The sequence below is a fragment of the Lontra canadensis genome, unplaced genomic scaffold (assembly GCF_010015895.1).
Source record: "Lontra canadensis isolate GAN:19392208 unplaced genomic scaffold, GSC_riverotter_1.0 scaffold13, whole genome shotgun sequence".
Lineage (NCBI taxonomy): Eukaryota > Metazoa > Chordata > Mammalia > Carnivora > Mustelidae > Lontra > Lontra canadensis.
The window spans coordinates 23,941,302-23,953,984 of NW_022631007.1; the positions used below are offsets into that span (position 1 = coordinate 23,941,302).

Sequence of the window (12,683 nt, forward strand, 5' to 3'; positions counted from 1 at the left end):
TTTGTTGGAAAATGGCAAAAGGTTTCATAGAGAAGTATTTTTTGAAAGGTGGGAATGCATAAGATTTTGGAAACGAAATAATCAGAGAACTCTTTGGTTTCCATTCTATTGCTAAGTTTATATGGGTCTAAGGAGACAGATTTAGTAATACTGTCTAGGACAGTTTGAAGGAGCAAAAGACTGAGGACAAGAAAATCATTTGACTTGGGGCTTAAAGTCAAATGGGGATTTGAAGAAAGCATTTTTTAAAGAGAGAGGGGGAAATCATGAGAGATATTGTAGCAATACATTCAGAAACTTTTGGCAGCTCATTGAATATCAGTTCCAAAGTTAACAAGCATGGAAAATATTGCTTTTTAAAAATGGACACATTCTTTTCTATTAAATCCTATAATTGATTTAGTGATGACTTTCAATTCTGTATCATTCAGAGAGAGTTTCAGTGTACATGGAGTTCCTAGTGATACAGATTGGTACATTTGTTATAGGTTGGCACATCTGTTATTGATTCAACAAATATTGATAGTGGCCTGACTATGTGACCGGTAGTGTCCCAGGATTTGGGGACGTAGCAGTGAACAAGACAGAACAAGAACAAGAACAGACAAAGTTCTTGCCCCTGTAGAGCTTATATGCCAGGACTGTGATGGGGGGAGGGGTGGAGGTGGAGGGAATGAACAAATGAAGAAAATGGCAGCCAGGAAAATAAAATGTAGATGAACCGAGCTGTGTGATGGGGGTACCTGGGAGGCAGCCAAGGCCTCGCTGAGGAGAATGCTTTCAGGTTGAGAGCTGAGGGACTGGAGGAGCCAGCAACACAGAACAGCAGGTCAAAAACACTGCAAGAAGAGAGAACAGATAGGCCAAAGGCACAAGGATAGGGCTTACGCCTCTGTAGGTTTCAGGAATTGAAAGAAGCCAGCCTGGCAAGGGCAGAAGGAGTTAGGGGGAGAGTAGTCAGAAATGAGAAGAAAATATATGTGTTAGTAACAACATGGGGCCAACTCCCAAAACTCATTCCTAATCTCCTGGCCTTGTTGCAACTTTGCCGCCCAGTATATAATATCCTTCACAGCAAAAAATAGTTAATAAAACCAACATTGTGAAAATGTTAAAATTCAGTTTTTCTAGAGCAGAAGATTGGGGCTCAAAGATGTTTAGCTATTTGCTCAAGGTCACAGAGTTTGTAAATGGCAAGGCCAGGACTCAAATCAGGTCTTATGATTGCAGACCCACAGCAGTTTCCACTTCCCACAGTGTCACTTTCCCTTCTTATGTAACCTTAAAGAATAACAGAGTTACTGACCTCTTATCAGAGAGCCTGCAGGAGAACACTCTGTAACTTGGGATAGATGACAAATGACAGAGAGAGACCAAATGACAGTGAGAGTTCTGTACTTATGGCTGAAAAGGTGCAAGGCTTACCTGCACTAGGGTTTAGGGCTAGAGAGGTAGAAGAGAGTACCTATTAGCAGAGAACTAGTACGATTACGATTACTAATTTTCATTTGCATGTGAGTCTTACAGCAAGCCCTTTGCTTTCATAACACCACAATTTGATGATTTTCCAAGAAGAACCATTTCATGTATCTGAACTGAATGGAGCATGCCATAAGGTACAATGGCATTTTAAAGCGAACATGAAATGTGGTAAATAAGCTGGTATTTACACATGGGCACTATGTTAACTATCTCTGCACTTTGCCCTTCCATTAAGTTAACTGTCAGGCTCCGGATCATTAAAGTCCAGTTTTCCTCCCTCCTTTACAGCCACACATTAACTGTGGACATTCTGAGCATTTCTAATAGAGCCATTTTCAGAAAGAATTGTGAATTTTCTTATTAGTGTCTCCCCTCCCTTCCGTTCCCATCCTAAGGACCCCCCTGCTACTTGCAACTTGAGTTCTGAACATGCCCATGGTGGAGCCAGTTGGTTTCTCTGTTCATGGTGCATCTCCGGATCCACGCATCGGTTTAGATGAGAGCCCTAGTTACAGAGACGTATTATTACTTCTTTCAGAGGACAGCATACGCGGCTTGCTGGGGGCTTTCCGACCTGAGGCAGGGGGCGAAGAAGGAGAGTTGGCAGGCTTTGGGGAGCGGATGTAGAGTTGCTCCTCATTGGAGGGGTTCGCTTTTTCCTGAGCTGTCAGACACTGCGGGCTCAACTGAGGCGCGGAGGTGCAATTCAGGCTGGTGGAACAGCGGGGGAAGGCAGGGACAGGCGGGGCTAGCGCGGCTCTGCAGCTGATCACACGCACCAGCGCATACACCGCTCTCCCGCCGCCCCAGCTCGCGCCTCGCATCTTACCCGGAGCCACCGAGGCGCGGACAGGGAGTGGGGGGCCCAGGAGGGAAGAGGCAAAGGTAGGCACCGTGAAGCAGAAGAAGGGCTGAAGCGGCGCTGGTTTTTAACCTGAAAGTCTGACCGGCAGCTCGAGGCTCGAACCCTTTACGGCAGCACCGCGGTCGCCTGCTAAGAGAGCACGGCGCCAAGGAACCCTCAAGTCCCGCGCCCAAGTCAGTCCGTGAGGGCGCTCCAGGGTCCTCCTGGTGGGGGCAGCGTGGTGCCCTCAGGGAGGTGCGGAGCTTGGGGGACCTGCGTTGGTGCCCACCGTGGTGCACCAGTTAAAGTGGGGGTGAGGAAAACAGCCTTGAGCGCGGAGTGCGAGGCCAGGCTGCCGCTGCCGCCCGCTGCGCCTCCTCCTGCCCTCTCCCGGTGGGTGAGTGCTCCGGTTTCGTGCACCGCCGCGTCTCCGCTGGGCGCGGGGGCGGCCTGGGGGCCCTTGAGAGTCGGCCGGAGGGCCCTGGGGGCGCCCGCGGAAACTCAGCAGCCCGCCGACGCCAGGCGGGCGCGTCTCTGGAGTCCGGAGCCGGGGACTCTGAGCCCAGAGGGCGTGGGTGGGGGGTGTTGCACCGGTGCCCGGCCGACATGCCTCTGGGCGGGATTTTGGCCAAAAGATAGGAGGCGGGAGTGCCGGGGGAGCCGGGAGCGGTTCCGGGGGGCGGGCGATCGGGGAGCGGCGGGGAGGGGGGAGGGTCTGGACCGAGCAGGTAGCGCAGTTTCGGCAGCCTGGCGAGTTGGCAGGTGGGGTGGGACTCGCCTGTCAACTCATTAATTTTAAAAAAAGTCAGTTTGGGAGGGCTGCAGGGTAGTCGGGAGGGCTGTGGCAAGGCGAAAGGTGGCCCGGGATGCCGATGGTGGGGGAAGAAAAGAGAAGCCTGGAAAAGCTTGGAGGCAAAATTGCGCTTGGGTTCCTGGTCCTTGCATCCCTCCTGCCTTGAGTGCGGGAGAACACTTTCTTGTTTTAAGACTCAGCTTGGAGAGAAAGCCTCCGTCCCGGGGGAAGAGAGGAGTCCGCAGGGGGCAAAGAGCGCAGCTACCTGCCGGGTGCGCCCCCCAGCCCGGGCGCGCTCGCTTTTGTCCCCCCTCTCTCCCCCGCCCCCACCTCCTTATTGGTGCTGGTTTGCAGCGCTCGGCCCCTGCGCCTCCGCTTCGCGTTTTGAATCTGGCTCGCCCCTCCGTATTATGTCTGCACTCCGAAGGAAATTTGGGGACGATTACCAGGTAGTGACCACCTCGTCCAGCGGCTCGGGCTTGCAGCCCCAGGGGCCGGGCCAGGGCCCGCAGCAGCAGCTTGTGCCCAAGAAGAAGCGACAGCGGTTCGTGGACAAGAACGGCCGGTGCAATGTGCAGCACGGCAACCTGGGCAGCGAGACGAGCCGCTACCTCTCGGACCTCTTCACCACCCTGGTGGACCTCAAGTGGCGCTGGAACCTCTTCATCTTCATCCTCACCTACACGGTGGCCTGGCTCTTCATGGCGTCCATGTGGTGGGTGATCGCCTACACTCGGGGCGACCTGAACAAAGCCCACGTTGGCAACTATACGCCCTGCGTGGCCAATGTTTATAACTTCCCCTCCGCCTTCCTCTTCTTCATCGAGACCGAGGCTACCATCGGCTATGGCTACCGCTACATTACCGACAAGTGCCCCGAGGGCATCATTCTCTTCCTCTTCCAGTCCATCCTCGGCTCCATCGTGGACGCCTTCCTCATTGGCTGCATGTTCATCAAGATGTCCCAGCCCAAGAAGCGCGCGGAGACCCTGATGTTTAGCGAGCACGCGGTGATCTCCATGAGGGACGGAAAACTCACGCTCATGTTCCGGGTGGGCAACCTGCGCAACAGCCACATGGTCTCCGCGCAGATCCGCTGTAAGCTGCTCAAAGTAAGTGTTACCCGCCCCTTCCCCACCTGGCTGCCGCCAACCCTCGACGGCGGAAAATAGCTCACCTGAGAACTCTCTCCTGGCTCTTAGTCTGACCTGTCTCGCAGGTAAACCTCCTTGAGGACGCAGGGGGTGGAGTGGAGTTGGATGGCGTGGAGGACTGGGCAATGAGAGTACAGCTGCCAGTTCTGTTCCTTTTCCACTCACTCTCGTGCTCTTATTTATATTAATAATTGCAATGTGCTTGTATCACTTTCTGACTAGTCACACTTACCGAGTGGTGTTGGCTCCTGGAGCCTTGAGGTAGAGGGCCTAGTTCTCCCTACCCGTGCTGCTTGGCTCTTTAAAGAGTTTCTGAGTTGTCAATACACGATTCCACTAATCTTGAGGTACTAAAACTGAGCAGCTGTTATTTTGAAGAAATAGGTCCTGAACTTGCCTTAACTTTCACTTAGGGCTTTTCTTTACTTTTTCTTTATCTCTTTTTTCCCTCTTAACAGTATTAGCAGGCGGATTATTTTTTTAGATTCAATAACATGAACTGTATATGCTCATCTTTTTAAACAAGCGCAGTGATCAGAAAAGTAGTTAATAATGTGGAAGAAACAACACCTGGCTCTTTCAGATTTTTATTTTTATTAAGTACTTTCCTAGAGAAGAATTCTGTGAAACCTTGAGTGTTTTTTCTGTGGAGCCTCTTGTTAATTTTGTTCTTAATTGCCAGTTTCTATGAAGCCTTTGTCAATTACAGATTTCACTTGAAGCTTTTCAGCATCCATTAAAGAAGATTGCTTCTTACCATCAGCAGTGTAAATGCTAAGACAGATTACTCATGGAGTGGTTATTAAAATAAGGTCCATCTAGTCCTTAAAGGGCACCACTACAAACAAGAAAAGCCCACCCTTATCATTCATCCAATTAGAGCCTGGGAATAAGAAATAAAAAGCTCACTTCTCTCTCTGGGTGTCATTTACAATTCAACTTTTTTATTAAAAAAAAATTCAACTTTCTGAGGCATTTGCCTTAGGTAGTTTTCAACTCTTCATAAATTGAAAAGGATGACCTCAAATAAAATCTTAAAAATTTATCTGAGGTTGCAAAGAGAACCATAGCCAGATTCAGAATTTAGCATTAATAAAATGAAAATCTGATGAAGATTTGAGATTTTGCCTTTGAAATTTCAATGCCACCCTGCAAATATGTTGTCTTACACAGCTTCAACTGATTTTGTAGTTAAAAGTGCCCTAAAAAAGTTTGGCTCGCCTGTCATTTTTATTAATTTATAAGGTCTTACCCGAATTCCTCTTCATCATGTTGCTCAGTAAAGTTTTAGCCTTAACTCAGCTGCCCTATCACTCCCCATCATACACTATAAACAGGAAAACACACTAACTTCTGCAGAGCTTAGTGGCAAATTTTCAACTTAGTTTTGATGTGCATGTTCATTTAGGTAACTATGAATAAACGATGTGAGGCCATGTTCTTCATAATTAATTTCACTGAGCTGCATATGGGTTGTTATGTCACTTAGCACATGTGTTATTGACCACTATTTGAACTAAGTGAGGTTTTTGGACTAGGCTAAGCAGTTGTCTCTAGACATGTTTTATTGCATTGGTGTTAGTTTTATGTGCCTCTTTCAATGAATAGATCAAGATATGTAATCTCTCTCTTTAGTTCAGGCCTACATGGAGGATAGGAACACATTAATACAGCGTAAATATCTATGTCAAGGAACTCATGTTTATGTGTCACTGTGAGATTCTTACTGAAGAATAGTTTACTATATTGATTGGATATTGGACATTTAAAATTAGGCTTTAGAGATCATTTACTGCTGTTCTCTAGTTTTTCAAATATATAGTCATTTATTAAAATAAGTATCTTTTGAGGCAACATATTTTAGATGTTTCGAGACTTTATTAAATTGTGTTTTAACAAAGCCAGAATAATTAGAATTAATCTACGTATCAGTTTTTTGTTTGTTTTGTGTGTGTGTGTTTGTGTGTGTGTGTGTGTGTTTTGTTGTTCTGTTTGTTTTGTTCTTTACAAAGGTACAATGAATTTGAAGTATTCAGTCTAACAGTGGTTTAGGACACTGATAATGATTCTTATGTAAAGGCAATGTACCACATATACCGTAAAGAGTGTCCTGATTAAAAACAATAAAAGATTTGTGGTGTTGACAAATTTGGAGCAGGGTGCTATATTAACACAAGGTGATAAAATAACATCTAATTAAAATGATATCTATAATATTCTTATAAAATTCTCTACTTTTGATTTGTTAGAAGGTGTCAGTGCTAGGAGTAAAACTAATTGACATGTAGTGTCAATTTATATCTAAACAAAATTATGGAGAAATGATGTCCTGCTGTCTATTGAATGAGAGGACCAGTCAGTTCTTCAGCCTGCCAGTTTAGTGTTGTTTGTTTGAGTTGATTTTTCTTGTAGCCATAGTAATTACAATGAATTCTCATAGTTCTTGTCATTTCCTTAGACTTCATTAAAAAGGAGTCCTGTTTTATTACGGAGCTCATAACATTCAGCAAAATTAGAGGGGAGATTTGTCTTTAATAAGTTAACTCTCATGTTCTCTTAGGGACTGAGATTGAAGTGACCCAAAACAACCAACTAAATTTTGAAAGAGAGGCTGTACCCTAATCTTATAGTAATAAGTGGAGTGTTTTGATATCAGTCTTATGCAGTCTTCTTGTTAAATATTATTACACATATTTAGCTTTCTCTTTTAACCCCTGTTTGACATTTTAAATATAGGATTGATATATTTTTAATAGAAATATTTGGAATTTTATGGCATTAAAAACATACTATTCAATTATAATAAAACATACTATTCAATGATAATAATTATAGTCTATGTTCTTCCTATTATCTAATTTAATTTCATTTATATTTTTCTATTGTTATTTTCTTATTTTTTGAACAAAAGTTTATCTGTATTAATATAAGAGTTCTCTTAATGATTATAAAGTACTTTCTATTCTTGGAAGGTAGAACATGAATATGGCTTTCTTGTCCTTGCTACTATGAATTTTCACACTTATATCTTTTGAATTATCTAGGTTTTGATAACAGTTTTTTAAATAATTTCTCTGCCTTATTTTAAATTATGTTATTAACTTAAATGAAAGCAAGTTTTTTTTAAAGGAATCTGTACAACCAGCATGGGACCTTGAACTCAGGACCCTGAAATCAAGAGTAAAATGCTCTACCTCCTGAGCCAACCACATACTCCTATGTGAAGGCACATTTTATTTCAACTCTATTCCTGTCTTTCAAGCTTGCAAATACTGAAATTAATTTTGATATTCAAATATAGATCTTCCAACTTTTTGCATGGATTGGTCAGTCTTTTTTTTTTTTTTCTTTTTCTTTCTTTTTTTTTTTTTGCTCAGAAATTAAAAAAAAACAGATTCAATAGAAATTAAAGAATATAATTGGAAGTTATTCTTTGAAATTTGTAATTTGATCATAAATACAGCTTCAGAAAACTCAAACTGAATATTATTTCTCTTTTCCTCTTCACATCCCCATATTGATGTTTTATTTGGATTTTAAGTTTATTTTAGTTACCTTCTTTTTTTAAATTCTAAATTATAGGAACTAATGAATAGCATGATCATGTTAAGTTAATGTATCACCTAGCAGAAAGTTTTAATAAAAATGCCTGAGACTTTAGGCTAATGGCTCAAACTCTGGACCTTGTAATTTTGTAGTAAGTTTAAAGGATTTGGAAATCTGACTACTCCTTTCTATAAATCTAACACGAATGGTTGACTGCCCTAGATATACATCTTGTAAGGGAAGATTTAAATAATCTTTGTTGATACATTGTTCAAGAATTTAGAAGCTTATTATCCAGAAGCCATCATGTATGTATACGTATTTATATAGGCACAACAAACTATATTTACTTGCATAAAGTAAATTTTAAAATCAATTATTGTTGGATCCATATTTTAAAAGATAAAAATAAAGATAAATTTTTCTCATGGAAGTATAATTTACTTTTTCATGTTGTTAGTCCTTGCAAATAGTTATCTTTCTTTCCTAGGAGTGCAGCTTTGCAACCCTTAACTTTCACTTATTGAAAAGTAATGGTGCACAGTCACCTTTTGATGTATCATATATATTCTTTTTGTATTCACGTCTTTTATTTTATATTTATATGAATACTCATTTTGGCAGCTATCTGGTTTCCCCATATGAATGTGAGCAAGTGCAGATGTAATAAAAAACAATATTATTGTTTTTGAAACCAATAAGCTCTTCATCCTCTTTGTATGTCTTAACCTTTGTTAATTTTTGAACCATGGTGATTTCTGGACCACATGATTTTTCCTGATTTTTTTCATATTTTTATTTGTTTGCCTGCATTTCATACTATGCACCGAAATGTAGTTAGGTGTTTGATTCTATGTGACTTTATTTTGTATGACTGACTCTTTTCACCAATTGGTCTTGGCCAATTTAATTTTGGTCTTGAAATAATTAGTTACCTCCTTTAGAAAAATTAAAACCACAAATGGATGCCTAATAAACACCTGTTCTCAGTATCATACAAGCTGTCAGTAAAAATATTCAAGGAGCCTAAGACCAAGTTTCCCAGAACTCTTGGGGCTGGATCCTATATTGTTTGGTGATTTTTTTTCAGGTGGATTCATTATATCTTTAAAGAGAAAGCACAGTTCCTAGTCTAGCTTTGCTTTTTTTGACATGAGTACAATTCTCCAATAGGTAAGGAAGTTTTTTTAAACGTAGAATTCTTATTCTTTCAAAAAATACTCGTAATATATATTTTTTAAATATGTTTCCTGAAAAATACAGGGTAGCTTGTGCTCAGGGTAATACAGTGTGAACAGAAATAAGGGACACAAAGACCCACAAATTAACAGCAGTAGGTGAGAACAAATGATAAAGAGAAGTAGGAAAAAAGCATTTGATGGATTTGAGGGAGTTTGTTGAGTAGGAGGAAAATGTGCATGCAGGGTTACAAATCCTGTCCACAGTTAATATAAATTCCATAAAAGGCCCTCAAGGAATTATAAAGCTGTTCTTTCATTTGAATAGTATAAAAGCCTCACGTAATTTATTATAAGATAAATTACATTCTGTTCTATAAGGTACTTTCTTTTCATGAAAATAAACATATTTTTATGGGATGATTATCTTAGCATTACATTTTTTTTATTTTAGACTTGATGTTGGTCATATTTTTTCTACATGAGTATTGATGAAATTTCAAACTTAAGGAGTCAAAAGAAATGTACAATTTAATTAGAGGTAGCCTAGATAAAAATCTAGGTCCATACTCTCTTCTACCTGAATTGAAATTTGGTCTGAGTCCCAAATCCATTGCCAGAACTGCTTCAAGTCACAGGGTACTTTTGTTTCTTATTCTAGTACCTGCTTTTAGCTTATTTCCTAATTTTAGCTTGCAGATAGCACTGCAACTTCATTTCATTTGTGATTTTCTTTGTGATTTCAGTATATATTCAACACACACACGCACACACACACACACACACACAAACACACACATTGCACATTTAAAGAGGAGAAATGAAATTACAGATAAATGTAAAACGGTGGGAGGTGGGAGGCGAAGAGGGCTTGCCCTCTCCATCTTAGTTTCCTTTCCTGTCTTTTCCTTTCCTGACCGGTGGCCCTCAGCATCCTTTTCCAGTAGACACTAGTGGGAGGTAGTGGGACACAGGACAAGCCTTAGAGTATGATAGAGGAACATCTCATGAATCAGATGGTAGTGATTAAATGTTCTTTTCAACATTCCCCTAGCTTCCCTCCAAGCTAGGAAAGAGAACAATGGTTATAATTAGAACAGTGTTTTGGGTTAGAGAGATGGGAGAAAGGCTGCAAAGAGATTGATTATATTGGTGGAGTGTGTTCCTGTTGAATGAATGTGGGTAAATGGTTACAAATCTCACAGAGGGAAGATATGCCAGGGCAGTTCTAAATGTGTGTGTGTGTGTGTGTGTGTGTGTGTGTGTGTGTGTGTGTACGTATTTGGACATGTACTCAGTAGTCTTTCATCTGTAATATGAAAGCTATTTGTCTATAGAGTTCATGACATTGATAATCCCTTCCAGGCATCTGTGACTTTTGAATCGTTTTTCATCTTTAGTCAGAATTTGTAATTGATTATCCAGTAGGCCTCTTTTAGACTTTAAGGGAGTTTAAAGTCATTTGATATTAGCTGCTTCTTTGAAATCAGTACATGTGACTATAAGATGAGACATAAGCTTTTACACATATCCACATTTCCATATAATTAAAATGTATATAATAGAAATACTTTTACATAGCAATTTTTATAATGAAGAATAACTTAGAAATTATTGCCACATTCTAAGTAGTACAAAACCATTTCAAAAATCCATGTTCTACTTACAATTTTTTATACAGTAAATTTAAATAAACTTTAAGCCTCAGATTTTTAAAATTGTTTTCTTATCTCCCAGAAATTGCTATACTGCTATCAACCAGAAAGGTCCTCCTTATTTCCTTCCCCACATTCCACACAATTGAAAATAAAAAAGTCATCTGGAAGTCATTCTCCAGTCCTAGTGTTTTTAAATTGTGTGCTAAATTTTTAAGAATTACCAATTTTCCATGAACTCTTTTGTTTTTGTGCTTCTTTCTCACTCAGTCATTTTATGATTCTAAATGATTATTTCATCAAATAAAATCAACCTTAGTTATCAGATTTTTAGGAATTTTAGTAATTTACTAGCATTAATCTTAATCTATAACAATTATTTGGAATTATATTGATATTGACCATATCTGTTTATACATTTTTATCTTGGAAATGATCATGATTTTGCATTCCTATAGGATTAGGAGGTTTATAGAACTAAAGGAGATCAGGTAGACCATCAGCAAACTGCTCTGTTAATGAAAGATCTCTTTTTATATCATAATTTTTAAGGAGACATAATAAAGAAAGGTTAGCTTGATTTTTCCTGTAGTTTTTCTGCTTGTTATCAAAATTCCTGGGTGAAATATGGTAATTGATAGCTAAATGGGAAAACTAGAAAGTGATGGAATATTAGTGCCATTGATTTATCACATACTCAAGGTACAGATCACACTTTAATCATATGAAGGTACATATATAACTCCTTTCTTTCTGCTTTCCTTTTCATTTACGTGTATAGATCACAGTTCTTGAACAGTTCTCTTACTTACGCAAGTTGAGAGACTTAAAACTAACATGCCTCTGAAAGTGTATTTGGTAAACATATGCAGGTTTTTGGAACATTGTATTTGGCTGAGCACTGATAAGCTAACTTTGCTCTATCCAGGAGCTCAGACTTCAGACAATTCTAGTACTCCAAGCACCTGCCACATTCAAACCACACCATTCACTCCTCTAAAAGAAGAGCATTCTGTTTACTTAACAGTAATGACTAGGCTTCCCAGTCTATTACAGGGTCAGAGAAGCAAACCAAACTCAGGGAGGTAAGCGTTTTGATAGCTGAAATATTTGTTGGCCTAACACGAAGGAGGAAGACTCAAAAGACAAAATTGTGGATATCTGCGGTGTCTCAGAATCATTTAAAGAAAGGATAAATTATATGGCACCCACTGGAAAATAATTTTCAATGGATATGCAGGGAATTTTACTCATCTGAAAAGTACATAAGCATGTAAAATATCTTTCAAAGTAATGAAAGTGTTACTTTCCGCATAGCGTCACATAATAGGTACAGTTGTCAACTTTGTTTCTGCTAAGACTTGGATGGAATATAAAGCATTTTGGGAAGGAGGAACATAGGTATAATTTTATATATATATATAAAAGATTTTAAAACCAGAAGATACACGGAGTCTGAATGGAACAGATTTTTATATATTTGAGTCTTAATTACCTATATATGAGTTAACTGCTAGCTAAAAATGAAACGTTTCTTATTCTAGGTTGGCTTTCTCCTGATAGCTTGTTTCTAGGCCACTTCTCTTCACGGTTTGTTGAATGATCAGAAAATATGAATGTTAATAGATTACAGCCTTTTAGAATGAGGCACAGGTATAAATACCAAAATATTAAAAAGGAAGATTAATTTTAGTTTTGATGTGTGTATATATATATATATATATGTATATATATATATATATAAGAAAAAATACATCTTTGGGGGAGAATTTTTTTTAAATAAATGGGAAACTGAATTTTTAAGGAATTATTTTTATGGACATTTTCATTTAGTACAGAAAAAGCAGACCTTAGAACAGCTAGTGAAATGGCCCAAATTCTGTTCATTACTTATAAACATCAGAATACCACCTTGTGTTTATATAGCACCTGTTTCTTACTAGGTGAGAGAAAAATGACACAGGGTTTTGTTTTTATTTGTTTTTGTTTTGTTTTTGGCTTTTATTTTGTAGTATTAATCAATACTTGTTA

The 12,683-nt window shown here is 39.6% G+C and overlaps 1 protein-coding gene across 2 annotated transcripts in view; it reads left to right on the plus strand.

Moving 5' to 3' along the window:
• Positions 1 to 2,267: 2,267 nt before the first annotated feature.
• KCNJ3 (potassium inwardly rectifying channel subfamily J member 3) overlaps positions 2,268 to 12,683 on the plus strand; it is a 144,513-nt gene continuing 134,097 nt past the window's right edge. The window contains exons 1-2 of one of the 2 annotated variants that reach the window (XM_032857835.1): positions 2,268 to 2,367; positions 3,474 to 4,231. In XM_032857835.1, coding sequence (XP_032713726.1) covers positions 3,530 to 4,231 — 702 coding nt within the window. In that variant the 5' untranslated portion in view covers positions 2,268 to 2,367; positions 3,474 to 3,529. Of the gene's footprint in view, positions 2,368 to 3,379; positions 4,232 to 12,683 lie in introns of those variants that run through there. The other variant, XM_032857836.1, reaches the window with a different exon arrangement.